Raw genomic sequence first — 14,298 nt, 5'->3', positions numbered from 1 at the left:
TATGCTATAGGGACAATAGTGGGTGCAAGTGCAAGTTATCCAAGTAGCATGTGGTTGCATGACTTGAATAACCGGAATAACTTTGCACGACTACTTTCGCGTGGTTACTAATGAAAGGCTAAATGCACACGACAGCTCGGGTAGCTTTGTTAGTTTTCAACGCCTTTTGGCGGCATTTGATGACTGCGCGGGAGTGAGAGAACACATCCTGGTTATCATAATGAATAACATTTATTTTACTAACACAACTTTTGCGTTTACATTTGATAATAGATGACTTACCTCGCCTCTGGCCGTCCTTTAATCGGATGCTTTCTCGACAGGTGCTGCAGCATCGAACTTGTGCTATTGTGGTATGCGAGCTCCACTTTGCAATGTTTGCATGCTACTGCGTTTTCCTTCCATTTTAGGTGTTCCCACACCTTAGACAACTTTTGTTGCTTCTTAATTCCCCTCGTTTTGCTATGGCTCTTGTCCACTGCTATCTGCGGCGTCTGCCATTGCGAGTTATGTCGGCAAAAAAAGTTGACTAAACTCAAGCGTATTTAAAGGAGCGGTGTTGTGCAGTGCAGGGGGCGCATGATCTGGCGCAAACACGCTGTGCAATACCTAAACAGTCCGTGCGAAACGTGAGCTTTGACTACTAAACGAGGCAAAATGCTGTAAAAAAAACCCCCAAAAAAGACGCCTCGAGGTAGCAAAAATTCCTCGAATGTATTTTGTAATCGAATTACTCGAGGAATCGTTTCAGCTCTAATAACATCGTTAATCGGCAATGATTTGTGGGACAAAATATCGTCCAGGAAAATGTGTTATCAGCACAGGCTTGCTTATTCTTCTGTGGTTCCGATACTTTTACACTAGTTTTGGGTGATACTACAAATTTGAGTATGGATTTGATACAGGGGCAGTACTTAAAATGTAAAGATCAGTGATTGATTACATTTTTGGTCACAATTTTTGAAAGCAACTGCACAAATGTTATTTTTTTTAATCCAAACTCGCAGGCCTGTTTGCCGTCTTATAGCAATGTCTGTCGGCTGTTTGCCAAACTCAAGACAATTCCTGGGATTAGGATCATTGACGGAAAGCTGCCTCCTTTTAACGAGTACTAATTGACGTGTAACCAGCAGCGCATTAGCCAAGGCTGCTGGACACCAGGTCGAAGGAGGTTAGACGAGGACTTGACCAACTTGCGAGTCAGTGTTTTTATCCCATCATCCGAGCGGTCCATGGAAGGAACTGCGCTTGGTCCAATTAGTCGGGCCTGTCCAACTGTGTTGTGCAGCCCCCGTGTAAACAAACGCAATCCATTTGTTGGCTCATGCGCATTGTTTGCATCGTCCACGGGAGGGAAATATTCTGCTGTAAATCCCCCAAAATTGCTGACATCAACAGTTAAGCCAAATTACTAGAATTTTGACAGCTGCATGTTTCATACAGTACATGCTTCTTATTTATTTATTTTTCTAAGTGTCTTGACTTGTTTACTGCTTCCTTCAGTTGCTGGCAATGTTGGCACTGCTTTTTGTCAGAGCCTCATTAATGTACCCTTCCGTGTTTGTGTAACATAGACAAATAAACTCACTCAAGGATCAAAATTTTGTTTGAATTTAGACTTTCGCTCTGGACTGTATTGTCTGTAGGGATGGGTACCGTTCACATTTGAACTAATGCGGTACCGAATCTGTACCAATTTTCTGTACTTTTGTCTTAATACATGTTAATTTTTTGGTAATACAATGTTGTCTTTAAATGTAACTAAGTAATTTTCAACCTTCATCAAATATTTTCACAACTTTTGAGATGATACATGGAATTACAACGGGTTGGTATGAGGGGGTCTGTATCGCTTTTACTGGCACTTTGCGACATTGAAGAGGGTGGCAAGAACCCCCCCACACAAAAAAAAATACAAATGTGCTGACCTGCTTTATGGCAAATGTCACTCCCCATTTCCCAATTCGTTAAGACCGTCATTGCAAACGCCTGCGTGCTGGCAGATAACTGAAAGAAGAAAAAGAACGCGTACATCAGGGGTGGGCAATTAATTTTTACCGGGGGCCGCATGAGCTACCCGAGCACTGCTGGAGGGCCACATCGACAATATTTCAATTAAATTTTGCTCAATATTATTTTTGATATATACCGTAAGATAAATAATAATAATAATAATAATAATAGTAATACTTCAACATAGTGTGTGTAACAGCATTCCATGACTAATATATATAAATTAACATTAATAATAAATGACAGTAAAATAAGCACACGTATGACTGAGGAGTCATAGTGTAACTTTGTGTGGTGTTTGAGTTGTCCGACTTTTTGTGTGGCCTTAAACGCACCAGTGGTTTAGTGCTATGCGTGTTGGTGACAGATGACAAGTTGGTTTTGGCCTGGTTTGTACGGCAGAAAATGACTAGTTTTTCGAGATAGAATTGTTTTACTCATGTTTTTGGTGTGGTTATGTCCGAATATAAACAGTTTTGTTCAATAAAGTGATCGATATAATTCCTGTCCTCGAAGCATCTCGATAGACGTTACAATAATTGAACGGTGTTCAATTGAACGGTGTTGACGAACACCGTTAGGGCCGCTTGTTGTCACTGTCACTCAAAGTTGCATTGCAAAATTACATAGAATAAATATGTTTATTTTGTTTATAATTCAGATGGGATTTGACTTGCTGCGCGCAGCGGACGCTTGAGCAGTGCGCAATTTCGCAGGCACGCACCTTAGAGGGGACGTTGCTTTGCAGTTCATGTGTTGTTGAAAACACGGCATTCCTCATCAACTTTTCTCTTTTTGGCGTCTCGGGTGTAAACCGTGCATCACTTGTCGCTGCATGTGCACCTTCACTCGCAGGTTACACACGGACACACGCCCATAAATAATACTTTTCAAAATAAAAGCAGCACAGTTGTATTGCGCGCAGGACATAGATGTTTTTTCAACTTTATTTTGTAATTGCAGTTGTTCACATTCACTCACAATCACGCATACGTCCACACGGAAGTAATACAAATAACGATTTTCAAAACAAAAGCAGCACCGTTGTATTGCACACTCGACATAGATACTTTTTAAAATTTATTTTGTAATTTATAATTGGCCTCACGCGGGCCGGACAGGGACGCACAAAGGGCCGGATACGGCCCGCGGGCCGCAGAATGCCCAGGTCTGGCGTACATGCAATTACCGCTATCAAGGCCAAAAATACAACCAAAGAAACAAAGTTTTGTCTGAGGTAGGGTTGTACGGTATACCGGTATCAGTATAGTACCGCGATACTAATGAATCATTTTCGGTACATACTGTCTCTGAAACGTACCGGTCCCGCACCCTGCCGCGCCCGTGTCGAAGTCACGTCGTGTCATTGCTGGTTTACGAGCAGACGAGCATGTTCGGCGGCACACAATCACAGAGTACTTACAAACAGACACAGCGTGTAGACAGAAAAGGGAGAACGGATGCATTTTGGCTTAAAAACTAAAGATAAAGGGGAAGTTATAACACTGAAACGCCCTCAGGAAAAGATGCTTTAAGACATGACTAGCTAGCTAGCGGCTAACGTCCATCCGCCGTCTGCAGTGTTTTAGCTACTTCTAAATCACTAATCCTGGTCTCCATGGCGACAAATACAGTACGTTTCTTACAAGTATCATCCCTGCAGGACGAGGAATAGCTAAACATGCTTCAATACACACAGTAGCTCACCGGCGTCACAATGTAAACAAACACCATTGGTGGATCTACACCTAACATCCACTGTAATGATATCAAGCACAGGCACGTATCTAGTCGATACTACTACGATTCAGTCTATATTTTTTGGCATCACATCTTTCGTTTAAAAAAAAAAATTATACTATGTTTACAACCATTTTGAAGTTGTCTTTATTTTTAGGTTATCATGCCATGATTTTAGATTTTATTACAACATATTACACGATATACATCCATTCATACATTATATTACTTTACTTTATTTTCACGTAAAAAAAATATATTTTAAGGTGTGGCGACCTATTTTATTTTGTAGTAGTAGCTACTTCCTTGTTCATTTACAGAAACTTCCTATGTTTTCACTATCAAAGTGCGCATGCAAGTGACGTCAAAGCCACTTTGGGGTCACGTTGGGGCCTGTGCACATTTACAAAGGAGTCTGAATAAGATCACTTTTTAGTTGCAGTGTAAACAGTGGGCTGAAAAAAATCAGCTAGCGTTGAAAAACACAGGATGGACGAGCTTCACGCAGCCCTGGTTGGATGGGTATGTGTCGGACACTTCGGTCTCCATGGACAGATTCTCGCTCATCCGCGCGGACCGGACATTAGCCGGGTTTTGTGGGCGGCCTGGGATCGAGTGGGCTCTCTTGGTCGCTTTATTGGGTCTGTTCCTGTCTCTGGCCAACACTGCAGAAGCCACCGCGGTGTATGTGGCTGTTGAAATGTTTTTTCTGTTTTTGTTGTTTGTCTACGCATGTGCACAATATGTATTATTTATTACAAATTTTTTGGTTTATTTTGTAGCTGTTTGTAGAAATGGCACTGTTGAAGTAGCATCTAGTTGCATCAGCTCTTTGCTCTTTTTTAATGTGTCTTATGGCCTTTTGTGTTCTTTAATGCTTCCCTTTTGTTTCTCATACCAAGATGGCGCCTGCGAACGGCCGCCGGTACTGCGCTCTCTCGTAGTTGTTTTTCTGTATTTCTTACATTGGACTAAGGGAGCACAGTCTACCAAGTCAAACTTCTTGTGTGTCAAAGGGGAACTGCAATTTTTTTGGGAGTTTTGTCATAAAAAAAGATGTGTGTTTTTGTCTCTCTTTATGATTGCGAACAATAGGTAATATTCCAAAAAAGTGCAGTTGCCCTTAACCTGGCCAATAAAGCTGATTCTGAACAACAGAAAAAGAGACTGGACTGTACTGACTTCAGGAGCCATGGTGTCATCTAGTGACCAGTGCTACTGTAGTATTGATATTTTTTGGTCATTTTTGAATTTTTATGCTTAATCTGGGTCAAACATATATAAAATATGCTTTAGAAAAATCTGCTGGAGAGTGAAGCTGCAAAATTTGAGATGTGATGTGGCAGAGGATGACTAATCCTTCCCAACTTCTGTATTTTATCTTCCACAGTTGTCCGGGAGTCACCACCCTAGTTCCTGTTCATCCAGTTGGGCCAGTTGCTCCTATCCACTTAGCTGCCGGGAAGTGCGACCAACGCTGTGCGCAGCCTCTATGGGACAATAGCAGAGGGCATCCTCTTCCTCCATCCCCTCCCCCGCTCTCCACAGATGCTATCCCCCTAACAAACACTGTCACCCGCCCACACAGACAGTCCTCCTCCCACGCCGGTCACGGTGCACTCCCTCCACCACCACCACCGCCAGTCAGGCAGCGAGCGGCGGACGGAGGCTGTGTAATCTTGAAGCACGGCCCGCCTACGCTCTCTTTTTGTGATGGCGACTGTTATTGTGGCTGCCGGAGCCCCTCTCCGGAGGCGACGGGAGGAAGCACAGGAGGCGGTGTGAAGGGAGAAGGGACACTTATCATCGGACTTCTGGAGGCTGCGCTTTGAATGCGCGTTCATGGGGAATTGAAAGCACATGATGTGGCACCGGCTTCGCCGCCTCCTGCCAGTCAAAGATTGGACCAAAAGTCCACTTTGGAAATATTCGGAACATACCTAACCTCCGGCAAAGGAATGCAGTGAACATGGAGGAAAGTACTTTTTGACTTCTATCCTGATTGTTATCCTAATATCTTTGCTACTGGTGGTCACAAAAGACGAACGCCACCAAAAGTGCCTTTACTTTTGTACTCCTACTTTATACTGTCACGTAATTATGTGACGTCACATGCCACAAGTGAACAAATAGCTGATAATCTTCACTGTAGTTTTGTAAGGGCTGCCAAGCAAACTCCTGTCCACGCCAGATAGGCCTCAGACTGTCAGCGTAGCCTCTTCCCGCCCGTCGCCATGGTTAAGTTGCAGTCCAAATGGCGCTACCTGTTCATGTTCCTGGGCGTCCAGCTGGTAGTCATGGCGCTGCTGTCCCGGGAGGGCTACCAGAAGAGGGTCACCTACTTCATACGCATCTTCCGCAAGTCGGACGGCGCGGCGACGTCCTCCCGAAACCAGACCGCAGCCAATGTGCCTGGAAGTGACGTGTACGCGAACCTCTCCCTACTGTCCAGAGGTCAGAACAATGGAGAGGTGGTTTACTACTGCCCCAAGACCTCCCCTCTCACAGGTGAGTCATGCGAGAAGACCTCCTTCTTGGTGCCACAGGAATTCTTGTGTTCTTTCATGTCCCGGGCTGGCTCATCTAACCAGTTACTAACGAGCTCCTAACTCAGGGGTCAGCAACTCAAAATGTTGAAAGAGCCATATTGGACCAAAAATACAAAAAACAAATCTGCCTTGAGCCGCAAAAAGGAAAAGCCTTATATAAGTGTTATAAGTAAGGCAACATATGATGTGTCTAAATTAGCTATAAAAGCCTACTATCAAAATGACTGTGTCGCAAATCTTCGTTGACAGAAATGTTGAAGTTTAATATTTATTCGACACATTTTTACAACGTTTGAAAACATTAGTGAAACTGAGGCTTCTGGAAATTACTGGCTTAGAGTGGCCAAAGGTAAAGATGTGTGTCCATCCATCCATTTTCTACCGCTTGTCCCATGTTCGGGGTCGCGGTGGGTGCTGGAGCCTATCTCAGCTACATTCGTGTGTCCAACTTAAAGGAAATGGCAAAGCTATATTCTTCTGATAGATTTATTACAATCTTTGCAAGCTGGGTAACGTTTGCTGTAGTCTGGAGCAACATGGTAACGTTTGCTGTGGTCTGGAACAACATGACACACAAAATGCAGCCAATTTTACATACAGATAATGTGTCATGAGCTGTGTTCTGAAAATTACTTTTAAAAAGTAATTAGTTAAAGTTGCTCGTTGACTTCACCAAAAAAGTAATTGAATTACTAACTGATTTACTTTTTAATAAATGTAATTAATTACTAGAGGAAAGTAATTTATACGTTACTTAAAAGACCCAAACTATAAATATCTAACATATGCATTTCAGAGGTGTGTAATATAAGGGCACAGTGTGCGGAGTCTGTGCTTTTAAAAGGCGGGGCCTGGTGTGAGGTTTGACGTCCCTGAGGGCTTCAATGGAGCTGTGTTTGTTAGCAGCGCACTTTGTCGGATTTGACACCAGCTCTTTTGAATCTTTTCACCGGATTGTGTTGCCTCTGCTTAATAAAGAGATTGAATGTGCTTCGGTGGCTGTCATATCTTATTTTCAACAAACGGGGTATTGTTTGGATGGCATGTTTGTCACTTTAATCATTGTTTGTTGTGCGTATGGTATTTTCTGCTGTGTCAAAGTGTGATGGTGCCTCTTCCTGTTTGATATCAAGTTCATGTTAGTGCGGTGCTGCTTGTTGCTTTTACGGGTAAAAAGATATTTCCTGCATTGAACTTGCACACTTATGGCGCTGACTTGTTGTCGACATTAAACCACAGCAAAAGTAGCGTGCCACTTTACATAAAGTCGCTAACGGCGTCGTAACGGACCTAAAAGTAATTAGATTACTCGTTACTAGTAAAAGTAACAGTGTTACTAACGCCGTTATTATATAACGCTGTTATTACGAACACTGGTCATGAGACATGCAAAAGTGCACTGAATTCTTGAATCAAGTTTTATTTAAAAATAAGTAATGATGATAATTAGACGCACACTATACTATCTTGGCAGAACAAATATTCAATATTGTTCTGGCTTAAGTGCCGTATTATTTTCGTGGTTAATTGTTGATTTTTTTCTGTTTTAATTTGTGCAGATTTTAGAGTGTTTTTTCTCAAAGTACATATAGATCAATAGATCTATCACTCTTAAATATATTAGTTGTTCAGACAGTAGGGGTGTCAAAAAAATAGATTTTCGAATGAATCACGATTCTTATTTGTAATGGTTCTTAATCTATTAAAAAAATAAAAAATCAATACCAATTTTTTTGTTTTCAATATGAGGAAAGTAGTGTTAGATACTTCTCTTGTGGCCTTATTTGCATTTAACCTTATTAAATGTTTGGGTAGAATTTTTTTTAAAATAAAACCAGTTTTCTTTTAATTAATATAGAAATGTGTCAAAGCTGTTTATTTTATGGAGGAATGTAGTCAATCATAGAATTGGCACTTAATGTTATTAAAAAAAAGTATGGATTTTGAATGGAGAATCGATTCTGAATTTAATTCTTACCCCCAAGAATCGAATCAAGTCGAATCGTGTGGTGCCCAAATATTCACAGCCCTACCAGACGGCAATATTTAGTTTGCGGTATGTTGTTTCTTCATAGACAAATACTTTATCTGATCTTTTTCCACCAAACGTTCAGGAACTTTTAACTTCCTGGAACCTTTATATTTAGACAAACTAATGATCAAGGGAACTTGTTCGACACAGTAGCTCAATTACAAAAGGAAGGAGAAGGACAACTTAACACTCAAAAGGGCAAAAACAATAAACAAAATGTAGACCAACAACACAAAAGAGTTAGCTTTTATACTTATGAGAGTCTTGTTAGCATTAGCATTTAGTTCACTCATGTTGAGACGATTAATTACGCACATGGCGTGTGGCTGACTACTTTTACAACGTGTAACAAAGTAAATAGTGACTATTTGATGTGATTTACCCACGTTCCATTCGTGTACAGTCTCCTTGATTTCACGTTATCCAAGAAAGTATGAGTAGTAAGCAGCTGAGGTTGCCACTTCGCGACTGAATTCTTTGTATTCCTCTGTAAATGATTTCAAAATAGTCCGTCCATTTCTCGTAGCTTTGTGTATTAAAATTAGGTTTGTAAAAAAATAAACCGTGTACTAGTTTAAAGACTATGGCTGAGTATAAACATTGCAAGGTGGTTCCACTGATCGGCGTTCTTCAGCAAACAGATGCCACACTAAAGTTCCTGCAAGTCAAAAGTTCCTTTTGTTCTTCTTTCTCTCTGTTGTCAAGTATGTTTTAATAGAAATAAAAAGTCTCGCAGACTGTAATGGCAGTCGTGTGTTCGAAAACAAAGTTTTTAGGAACGCCCTAACTTTGTTCAACCAATTAGCGGACTGCACCCCCTCTAGGGTTCCTGGAACTTTTCAAAAGCCCCATCTCTCTGTCATGTAGTTTATGGTGGAAACACAAGGTGAACTTGATTTACCCGGGTAAATGGGATAGTTTCTACAAAATTTACTGCCTATGCCTAATTTCTCTTGTATTTATGTTAGCATTTGAGCTAACTATCAATCATTTAATCAATCAATGTTTATTTATATAGCCCTAAATCACAATTTGTGAGTCTATTAATGTGCGGTTATCGATCACGATTTTATGATCATTTATTTTAAAAGGAATTACTAACCATCAGACTAGATGTGACCAATCTAAGTCTGTGAGCATGAACTGATGAAGCCTACTCGGATGAGAGGCGAAACGTATCGAAGACGAACCAAACAGTCAATTTGCGATCAATTGAATGCACTGAGGTAACCATTGGGAGTTTCATCGCGGTTTATCATTGTTGTCTCAAGACATACATTGAACAGTCCGTTTTGCAACATCGGGGGGTCTGTTTTTAAAGGTTGCAGTTTTATGTCCGTTAGTCCATAGTTGATGAAGTGGCCCTCTGTGTCACTTGCTCAAAAGTGTGATGTGCACATTGTGGAGGCAATTGAAACCCTCGAGATATTCGGTCCAACTCTCATCTGGTGCACCACTTCCCTTTGCTCCACCACAAAGTGTGCTCCGTGTGACTCAGCAGATGTTCCTTGCTCAAGGGATTTCCCTTCAGAGATGCAAGCACTCCAAGCTGCAGCTGCCCCTCAGCCATGTCATGTAGCCAAACTTCAAACCTACCATCTCTGGTTTGGTGTAATGACTTTCTTTCAGGAGGCCTCCTCTCGTGCCGCGCACGTACATTAGCTGTCAACATCATTTTGTACTTAAACTACTTTTGGATAACAGGAAACTGTCATTGTTAACATTCTTACATGTGAGCATCGCAGTTAATGGTTGTTACCGAGCTATCTGTGAACGCCTACTAGAGATGGTATTTAGGAGGGATGTAACGGTATCAAATCTCACGGTACGATAATATCACAGTATTAGGGCCACGGTACGATATTGCGATATACGTCCAAAAAGAAAAAAGCTTGGTGAAAATGCCATAATGTGTAAAATGAAGTGTCGGGAATGTTTAGGAGAAACAAGCTTACTGTAATTGAATACACACATAATGCTAAAATGTCTCGGTGATATTTTTTACTACAAACAATCGCAAATAATTGTGCAGGAACATCTAATGTTTCAAGCAAATATTTAAAATAATAACTTATAGTTGATGTATTTAAAGCCGCGGTGTCCAAACTACGGCCTGCCAACATCTTTAATTTGGCTACTTATATGATATGTAAATAGTCAGCGGACTGATAGCTTTTGTTGCCATCTGGTGGCCTACAATCGTAGCTTAAATCAGTGGCAATTAATTGTTACTCAATGTGATTGTGTGGACAGCATTTACTTACATGACCCAATCCAAACAACTTTCCCTAGTCGTGGTGCAGAAAAAACATTTCAACCAGCACAAAAATTCAACAAACATGGTCACACATAACACAACCTGCTCATTGAACTTGTGGATATTATAAAAAAAAAAAAAAGTCCAATCAGCATAAAAAAAAATCCAAACTACACCCATTTAAATCCATTATGAGGATTGATGGGTAAAACTGTAAATACATAATTTTATATATATATATATATATATATATATATATATATATATATATATATATATATATATATATATATATATATATATATATACATATACACACATATATATATATATATATGTATGTGTGTGTGTATATATGTGTATATATATATGTGTGTGTGTGTATATATGTGCAAATGTGTGTACTGTGTGTGTATATATACGTGTAAATGTGTGTACTGTGTGTGTAAATGTGTGTGTGTGTATATACTGTATATTATATACAGTATATGTGTGTGTATATATGTATGTATGTATACATACACATGTATATACATATAGTTACTTTGCATGCAGTCGGCTTTCGGCCCCGGCCAAAGTTTTTAAGCCCAATGCGGGCCCCTGGTCAAAAGGTTTGGACACCCCTGCTTTAAAGTAACAATGTAAACATCCAGTGTAACAATTATGTAGAGTTTAGTGTCTTTCAACTTTTACATTCTGAGAAGCAGTGTCCTCCACAGTGGTAATTTTTATATCAGTCTGGAAATTGTTGTATCTCAGAAAAGTAAACCAATTTAACTTTGAATATTGTAAATGCCTCACAAACTAATGTTTGGCTTCGATGGCTTCAAATATATTTTCAGTGTGATAGTTTATGAGGTGGCGACTTGTCCAGCCCTGCCTTCCGTCTGAGTGCAGCTGGTATAGGCTCCATCGCGAGAGATGGGTAGAAAATAGATGGATGGATTGATGATGGTGATTTCCCGCTGCGCAGTGCGACGAGACCGGCAGGCTCTGTGTCACCTCGGAAACGCTCGAAACACAAGTGGCGCACTTCGCTTTGCAGAACGCAGATTTTCTTACCTCCGCCAATTCCTTTTAAGTACGACGAGTACAGACACACTTCACTTCCTGCTCACGCCGTTTCACGCCTCCAACTTGCCGTTCCTGTGCTGTGCAGAGGATTCTGGAAGATGTAGATTATTTACTGACTCAGCCAACGCTTAAACGCCAGAAAAAAAGTCTACACTGTAGACTCACCGAGTTTTCCTTTGATACCGTCACACGTCACGGTATTATTGAGAAGACTTTGAAGCCAAAACACTGCTGTATTTATAATACCGTTACATCCATGTTGGCACAGGTGAAGCTGTGTTGGCACAGGTGAAGCTGTGAGACACGTCTCTTACATGGAGGGACTGAAATAATACAGACATTTTTGCGACTGTGTGCTTTGCTACTCACACAGCAACTGAAAGATCTTCGCTTGCAACCTTGTGTTGGTTCATAGTCCATTGTTGAAACAGATCCACATTCACTACGGTAGAACCGGTTGGTATTTGATAGCTTGTTCCTTTTACACCGAGCCCAGCAAAACATGACTTTGTGCGCGTTCACCTGCATAGTACCCACAATCAGATCACTTGATGCATAACCTCTGCAACATATGGCCCTTTTCAACCAAAAATGTTGGTTCTAGCTTCTGGATCTCCAGGTTCCTGTAGAAATGTGTGGCTGATGACGTAGGGAGGAGGGGTTTACTATATGTCTACACTGATACCATGTGAATAAACAGACAATATTAGGTAACGGTTCTTTTACTAAAAATGAAGTAAATGAAATACAAATCAATCATATACAAAATGATATGATTTAAAGAATAAAGTGTACCAAATTGTTCATAAAAAGTCAGGCTTTTGTCCTCATGTCCAACAATCAGAAAGTCGCCCCCCCAGTAAATGATGAATTCATGAGGGTCAGGTGATTCCTTTTGGTACATTTGAGCTGTAAATAACAATTTATAAATAATAAATGTCAGTGTTTATCTGTAAATAATAAATGTCAGTGTTTATCTGTGAATAACAATATATAAATAATGTCTTGTTTATCTGTAAAAATCTAAATATAAATGTCAGTGTTAACTGTAAATAACAATATATAAATAATAAATGCCTGTTTATCTGTAAATAACAATATATAAATAATATATGGAGAGACACCACCTTAACCAACAAATTTTCTGTGGGAAACACTGCGTGTTCCTCGAGAGGTAATCAAAAAGGGAGAAAGAGTGCAAGATTTTATGAAACGAGAGAAGCAGCTCACACTCCAGTACAAGGGAGCAGAGTGGAAGAATGTACAAGTTTGCAGTGAACAAACACTCTGTTAAATGTTTGTTTGATGTACTTTTAACATTTATTATTTCTCATTGAAGTACTATCTTGATATTATTTGAATTTCTTAAACATGTTTGCTACAAGTGTTTCGAAAAGCACCAACCCCGGCAAGTCTAAATAAAAGAAAGCAAATGTAAACAAAACCTAAGTTTTTACCAAAGACAACAATCATAATTGTATCTTTCAGCACATACACAATGTTGGCATCTATAGTTATATTTTGATAAACAATCATAAATTAATCTTTCAGCACATACACAATGTTGATATCTATAGTTATATTTTGATAAACAGTCATATGAAGCTTTCAGCACATACACGATGTTGACATCTATAGTTATATTTTGATTAACTATCATTAATGAATCTTTCAGCACATACACGATGTTGACATCTATAGTTATATTTTGATTAACAACCATAAATGAATCTTTCAGCATATACATAATGTTGACATCTATAGTTATATTTTGATAAACAATCATGAAAGAATCTGTCAGCACATATACGATGTTGACATCTATAGTTATATTTTGATAAACAATCATATATGAAGCTTTCAGCACATACATGATGTTGACATCTACCTGTATAGTTATATTTTGATAAACAATCATAAATGAATCTTTCAGCATATCCACAATGTTGACATCTATAGTTATATTTTGATAAACAATCATAAATGAATCTTTCAGCACATACACGATGTTGAAATCTATAGTTATATTTTGATAAACAATCATATATGAATCTTTCAGCACATACACGATGTTGAAATCTATAGTTATATTTTGATAAACAATCATATATGAAGCTTTTAGCACATACAGTACATGATGTTGACATCTATAGTTATCCATAAACATCCATAAACGTGGATGCATATGCAAAAGTGCAATATATTTATCTGTACAGTAATCTATTTATTTATATCTGCACCTTATTGATTTGTTATCCTGCACTACCATGAGCTAATGCAACGAAATTTCGTTCTTATCTGTACTGTAAAGGTCAAATTTGAATGACAATAAAAAGGAAGTCTAAGTCTATATTTTGATAAACAACCATAAATGAATCTTTCAGCATGTACACAATGTTGACATCTATAGTTATATTTTGATAAACAATCATAAATGAATCTTTCAGCTCATACACAATGTTGACATCTATAGTTATCCTTAAACATCTATAAACGTGGATGCATATGCAAAAGTCTATTTATTTATATCTGCACCTTATTGATTTTTTATCCTGCACTACCATGAGCTAATGCAACGAAATTTCGTTCTTATCTGTAGTTTAAAGTTAAAATTTGAATGACAATAAAAAGTA

General features: G+C 39.2%; 1 protein-coding gene across 1 annotated transcript in view; it reads left to right on the top strand.

The window, feature by feature from the left end:
• LOC133635727 (beta-1,4-galactosyltransferase 3-like) overlaps nucleotides 1-14,298 on the top strand; it is a 40,951-nt gene that overhangs the window by 17,540 nt on the left and 9,113 nt on the right. The window contains exon 2 of the mRNA XM_062028975.1: nucleotides 5,144-6,261. Coding sequence (XP_061884959.1) covers nucleotides 5,988-6,261 — 274 coding nt within the window. The 5' untranslated portion in view covers nucleotides 5,144-5,987. The remainder of the gene's footprint in view (nucleotides 1-5,143; nucleotides 6,262-14,298) is intronic.

This window comes from Entelurus aequoreus, linkage group LG20 (genome assembly GCF_033978785.1).
Source record: "Entelurus aequoreus isolate RoL-2023_Sb linkage group LG20, RoL_Eaeq_v1.1, whole genome shotgun sequence".
Taxonomy (NCBI): Eukaryota; Metazoa; Chordata; class Actinopteri; order Syngnathiformes; family Syngnathidae; genus Entelurus; species Entelurus aequoreus.
This window is presented reverse-complemented; position numbering and strand designations above follow the sequence as displayed.